Below are 7,020 nucleotides of genomic sequence, written 5' to 3'. Positions count from 1 at the left end.
AGTGTTACGCTTACTTCGGTGTAGTGGGACTAGGTAGTATATTTTACATTTTACAGTGTTAGCTTACTTCGTGTAGTGGGACTAGGTAGTATATTTTACATTTTACAGTGTTAGCTTACTTCGTGTAGTGGGACTAGGTAGTATATTTTACATTTTACAGTGTTAGCTTACTTCGTGTAGTGGAATTTTACGGTTTTTATCCGTTAAGAAGTGACTAATTTTATCCGATTACTCGTGTTATTCCAACTTAACAATGTGGGTATTTTAAACCAGTTGTCAGGATTTGATGTGAAGTCATTTACTCATTACTAATGACTTCAGGTGTTTGAATAATATGTAAGTATCCTGTCACAAGTCATAACTGTTCAACTTATTGTAAACTTATTTTTTTTTCTCAATAAAATGGGAAGCTTCAGTGAAGAAAAGAAATAATTCATGACTGACACATAAGCCTAATCTATGTTTTTGTTTCACTACTCACTACAATTAGTTTAAAAGCTGCTTGTCTGTTGTAGTTGTTTTGGAGAAATTTTGGTAAATTAGTTTCCCAGATACTTTCGTAAAATATATAAAAACAACCAAGTGAAGTTAATAATATAACACACAATACGTTAAACTAACAATACTTAATATTCACACTTCATTTTAACACGGTACGTAATATATTAAAGCAACAATACTTAACATTTACACTTCACTTTAACACGGTACGTAATATGTTAAAGCAACAATACTTAAGTTGCTAAACTGCATTGTTATATTCACACTGTTACTAAACTGCATTGTTATATTCACACTGTTGTTGAACTACATTGTTATATTCACACTGTTATTGAACTACATTGTTTAATTCACACTGTTGTTGAACTACATTATTTAAATCACACTGTTCATAAACTACGTTGTTTTATTCACGCTGTTCATAAACTACATTGTTTAATTCACACTTGTTAAACTACATTGTTATATTCACACTGTTGTTGAATTACATTGTTTAATTCACACTGTTGTTCAACTACATTATTTAAATCACACTGTTCATAAACTACATTGTTTAATTCACACTGTTCATAAACTACGTTGTTATATTCACACTGTTGTTGAACTACATTATTTAAATCACAGTGTTCATAAACTACATTGTTTAATTCACACTTGTTAAACTACGTTGTAATATTCACACTGTTGTTGAACTACATTGTTTAATTCACACTGTTCATAAACTACGTTGTTATATTCACACTGTTGTTGAACTACATTATTTAAATCACAGTGTTCATAAATTACATTGTTTAATTCACACTGTTCATAAACTACGTTGTTATATTCACACTGTTGTTGAACTACATTATTTAAATCACAGTGTTCATAAATTACATTGTTTAATTCACACTTGTTAAACTACGTTGTTATATTCACACTGTTGTTGAACTACATTGTTTAATTCCAAGATATCATATTTCTGTTGGTGAAATTTTAGCAGCCCCAAAATAACTGGGTGATGAAGAAAAAAATAATTGGGTGAAGAAGAAAAAAATAACTGGGTGAAGAAGAAAAAAATAACTGGGTGAAGAAGAAGACAAAAATAATTGGATGAAGAAGAGAAAAATACGTGAGGGATTCCAGAAGAATTTAATAGGGCTACTTACAACATTAATGTTTTTCTTATTAGGGACCCAATGACCAACAAAATAGTGGACCCACAATGAATTTGGTGAATAAACAGTTTTATAACACATGTTTAAAAACTTATAAGGGTCCACCTCGATTAAAATCATCTCCACAAGCAATTTGGTTCATAAATAGTTTAGAAACATGCATGGGGGTCCATCCCCCTGTCGATAATTTAGGTGGCTAGCCACAGTTTATTGAATACTTATTCCTGCTTTATCTTTAGGAAAAATGAGCATAGCCTCTTCTCATCTGGTTTAAAAGTGAATCCATTTAACGCAAAGCTGGATAACAACATGGGAAAGGTTCTGGAAGCCCAACAATTCCACGAGGAGGCGCTGAATTACTACAATCAAGCCATCAGGTCGTACCTTGTTCTTATTATTTTTTTTGTATTATTTACGTATTGTATTTTTTGATGGTAGACTTTCAATATTTTATTGGTTTTAAAACTTAATTATTATTAGTTTCATCACAACTATGGTTTTTACAACACTAACTGTCAGTAGTTTTTGTCTTTGGATCTTACCTACTTTACCACAACTATGGTTTTTACAACACTAACTGTCAGTAGCTTTTGTCATTACATCTTACCTACTTTACCACAACTATGGTTTTTACAACACTAACTGTCAGTAGTTTTTGTCTTTACATCTTACCTACTTTACCACAACTATGGTTTTTACAACACTAACTGTCAGTAGTTTTTGTCATTACATTCTACCTACTGTATCACAACTATGGTTTTTACAACACTAACTGTCAGTAGTTTTTATCATTACATCTTACCTACTTTACCACAACTATGGTTTTTACAACACTAACTGTCAGTAGTTTTTGTCATTACATCTTACCTACTTTACCACAACTATGATTTTACAACACTAACTGTCAGTAGTTTTTGTCATTACATCTTACCTACTTTACCACAACTATGATTTTACAACACTAACTGTCAGTAGGTTTTGTCTTTACATCTTACCTACTTTATCACAACTATGTTTTTTACAACACTAACTGTCGCCCCCCCAGTGGCACAGCGGTATGTCTGCGGACTTACAATGCTAGAACCCGGGTTTCGATACCCGTGGTGGGCAGAGCACAGATAGCGCATTGTGTAGCTTTGTGCTTAATTACAAACAAACAAACACTAACTGTCAGTAGTTTTTTTGTCATTACATGTTACGTTTTTCTTATTTTGTCTTTAATAAAGTTTAAAAAGTTGCTGTGTGAAAAAATATTATATTGAACAAACGTTGTCTTGTATAGAATGCAGCCAAACGACGTACGAGGGTTTCTGAACGCCGGTCGTATTTTAACCTGCTTGAGACGATACCAAGAAGCAGAAGAAATATATTTAAAGGTAAAAATATAATTAGATTTTTTTTAATAAAGTTCTATAGTTTAATTTTCAAAATAATTCGTCCGTTTACGTCGATGTTCTGAAAGGAGAATTGAAACGACGAAGGAAATGAACTAACATTAACGACTTAATCGTCTGCAGTTAATTTGATTTTTATCACAAATTTTTAGGCCTAATGGATAAATTTTCTAGTATCGCAGAATGTGTTTTGAGACACACACGAAGAATAAAAAGTTGAGATAATTGCTTTTAAAAGCAATCCGTAAAAATCAAAAGTAATTTTATTAGATGAAAATTATTTTAGCCCTTTTTCTTTACATAAATAATAAACATTTCACTGTAGATATATGTAATATAATTCTTGTTTTTTTTTTCTTTCTCCTTCAAAATGTTTTGTTGAAAACATCAACACTATTTCGTTTCAACAAATGTTCACGTTTTCTTTTGTTGTTTATTTAGTAAGATTAATCACGTAAATTTGAAAATGTATTGTAACGCTAGTGATGTTTATTAGTTAGTCCTCCTGTGCGACAGCGGTAAGTTTACGGACATACAACGCTAAGATCCAGGGTTCGATTCCCCGCGGTGGACACAGCAGATAACCTAATGTTGCTTTGTTCTAAAACACGCAGTTCTTCCGTTTGTCCTCCGGTGGGACAGCGGTAAGTTTACGAACCTACAACGCTAAGATCCAGGGTTCGATTCCCCGCGGTGGACCCAGCTGATAGCCCGGTGTTACTTTGCTCTAAAACAAACAAAGCAATCTTATCAGTTGTGTTTATCCTCTTCATCTCCACTTATCACTAAATAACCTTCTCTGACTTTTGTGATTAGTGATCCTATCAAAGACGAGGCCGGGCGTGGCCTAGTGGTTAGGCATCCGGACTCTGAATCCGATAATTCATGGTTTCTTGCGATCTATTCCTGTGAAAAACGCGTTTCGCACCTTGGCGCTTTATAAGTGTGAGAGTCAAATCTCACTATTCGATAATACCAGAGTAACCCAAGGATCGACGGAAGCTTTTGTTGACTAGTTGTCTGTCTGTCTGTTGCTTAGGTGTCGATTCCTTTAGTTTATTTGAAGACTCCTTTAATGTTGACAGGGAGAGGAAATCGGTGATAGTACGTAAAACAAACAACTAGTTTTATAGTTCTTATGAATAGCTTTTATCACATTCTTTAATATTACCTTCATTGGTTAAGTATGTGATATGTCTCCCAATGTAGCTTTGTTTTAAAACAAACAAAATGCATAATATACAAAATATATTAATTGTTATTATTTTCCCGTGTTTATTACTAGCTGACGTAAGCGATTAATGCAAGGGGGAGGACATATGGGGGTTAGGTTTGAACTCTGACCCCCTATATCACTCCTCTGTAGGACACTAAGGATATTTGTCAAGTTTGGTAACAATCGGCCCAGCGGCTCGCCAATTATAAGTGGACATACACATGCGCGCGCGTATTATGGATCAGATACATGCATATATATTTATTATGAAGACAGTTTTGCATTATCAACTCGGTACATTGACTTAAACTTAACTTTAATCTCTCAATCTGGTCGGATCTCTTGAGATATTATTGGGACTATGGCCGAAAACGTAGATAAGAAATTTGTGGCTTGTAATCATTATAAATGTTTATTTTATGATCTATTATACTCCTAATTAAACCTGTCTAAGGAACCAGCTACTTTAATTACTGAGTTAATATTTATTTGTGATTTATGTAGGTTGATCAGGAGTTATTGATAATCCCACACTTTATTATAATTGGAAATTAACTCAAAAAATGTCGTTACCTAAGCACTCTTTACGTAATATTTTTACTAATCTCTATTTAATCCTGGCGTGGCGGGTGTTAATGAACTCCAAAGTAAGTATGTTCAGTATGCTCCTGCCCCCCCAGTGACACAGCGGTATGTCTGCGGACTTACAACGCTAGAAACCGGGTTTCGATACCCGTGGTGGGCAGAGCACAGATAGCCTTTGTGTAGCTTTGTGCATAATTAAAAACAACAACAATATTCTCCTCGCGCCTTAGCGGTAAGTCTACAGACTTATAAAACTAAAAATTGGGTTTCGATACTCTTGTTTGGCAGCGCACAGACAGTCCATTGTGAAGCTTTGCGCTTAAGAACTAAAACTACACCAAAACTGAGAGTGACGTCCTCTCGTGTAAATTTTAACAACATACAAAGCTTTTTCAGTTTTAAGAAGATTTTGTTGGCTTCGAACAACATAATTTTCACCACCTCCCCCCGTCTACCCAACGTTGATATTGTGTTTTATCTATTCAGGATGAATGTGTTAGTTAAGCTGCAATATCTGATATTCCAATCAAAATATAAATCTACTTTCAAATGAGTCAGGCGTGGCCGATTGGTTAGCAACCACATGCAACTTCTCTGTTTAAACTTTATTATTTATTACCTCATTCTCGTTGTTAAGCAACTGCTAACTACTTCAGCATTTAATTTTGGTTTTGGTTTCAGTATTAGCTGCATTGCTAAGCGATGAGTTTTAGAAGAAATTGGCAATCTAATTATTATCACTACAATAAAATGTCCAGAACTTTCCAGAAAATTAACCTCCAGTACAAGAATGAACCTGGTGAGTTTCTTCTGGAGTTGGTGCCGGGCGTGGCCAAATGGCTAGCATGCCCGGCCTGTGAATAATACAGTTTGCGATCCATTGCCATGAAAACACGCTCCGCACTTTGTACCGTGGGTGCGAAATAAAAAAAAATGAAAGTTAAACCCCCACTATTCAGTCATACAAGAGTTGGTAGTGGGCGCTGTTGGTTAGTTATTTTCTTTCTGTTTATGGGTTAAAATTAGGGACGCCCTTTCAGCCGTGGAGGCGTTATAATGTGACGGTAGTTGGTAAAAGAGTAGCCCAAGAGTTGGCGGTGGGTGATGATGACTAGCTGCCTTCCCTCTAGTCTTACACTGCTAAATAAGGGACGGCTAGCACAGATAGCCCTCGTGTAGCTTTGCGCGAAACTCAAAAACAAACAAACACAATACTTACAATATTAGATAATGTTTCTACACTTGAATGAATTTATATGATTACTATAATTTTTTATTATTTCATCAACTCTACTGTACATTCAAATTTGTTTTCATGGAAAACACAAGATTAAAAGTATTTGAATAATATGGCATTTGTTCAACTATTTAAAGTTAAAAAAAAGGCACCCTCTTTTTTCTGTCCCTAATCGTAATTCCAGTATTCAGAATGTGACACAAAGTTTCTTCAGTAATAAGAGTTTTATTTCAGTAACTTAAAATTCTTCTTTTTTTTTTTTACCTAAATTACTCCATAAAGGCAAATTTGGCTTTTAATGGCCCACTTGGCCTTTGCTAGTATTGTTTATTTTTAGCCCAACTCAATTTTGCTCAGCGATTATTTTTTTGTTCCAGAAAGATAATTGTAGTTATTGTGCCAAACGTTCCAGACTGTATTCACAGCAAGAGGTTCTTGGATCGATTTTCCCTTTACTTGCTGTCTTTTGTAACATCCGCTACGCGGCTGTAGAATCGATTGTACTTTGGAAAATTCGTATTTAGATTATAAATTCTTACGCTTTTGTCTTGCTTTTATTTCCCCCCGTCATTTGAAAATTATGCAGCCATTATGGGAAGTGATTAGGATTTATTTCAGAAAATAAATGAGTTTATTATTATTATATTTTAAACCGTGTGGATATATTTAACATGCATTTGTTCAGTAGATAAAATAAATCAAAATTTTTTAGGCTAAAGCAATGTTACCCCTGAATGAAAAGCCAACCGATATGGAAACCCACGTGACTCCTAGTCATCTTCAGGTATACTTAGGCCTAGCTTCGTTGCTATCAAAAAATAACAGTCGCTTGGAGGAAGCAGACGCTGTTAAGTATTGTTTCTTTAGCGTATTTCCCATTGTCTTTTAACTAAAGTGTGAATGAGTGTGAATATAACAATGCAGTTTAGC

The 7,020-nt window shown here is 34.4% G+C and overlaps 1 protein-coding gene across 1 annotated transcript; it reads left to right on the top strand.

The window, feature by feature from the left end:
- Window positions 1-1,897: 1,897 nt before the first annotated feature.
- LOC111084467 (transmembrane and TPR repeat-containing protein CG4050-like) lies at window positions 1,898-6,958 on the top strand (the record flags this gene model as incomplete). Its single annotated transcript, XM_022381182.1, has 3 exons — window positions 1,898-2,035; window positions 2,941-3,034; window positions 6,803-6,958. Coding segments are annotated over 3 exons (388 nt in total), but the record flags the coding sequence as incomplete, so codon positions are not given.
- Window positions 6,959-7,020: the final 62 nt, after the last annotated feature.

This window comes from Limulus polyphemus, unplaced genomic scaffold (assembly GCF_000517525.1).
Source record: "Limulus polyphemus unplaced genomic scaffold, Limulus_polyphemus-2.1.2 Scaffold77021, whole genome shotgun sequence".
NCBI classification, from domain to species: Eukaryota; Metazoa; Arthropoda; class Merostomata; order Xiphosura; family Limulidae; genus Limulus; species Limulus polyphemus.
The sequence above is the reverse complement of the archived record's forward strand: the minus strand, read 5'-3'. Positions and strand labels throughout refer to the sequence as shown.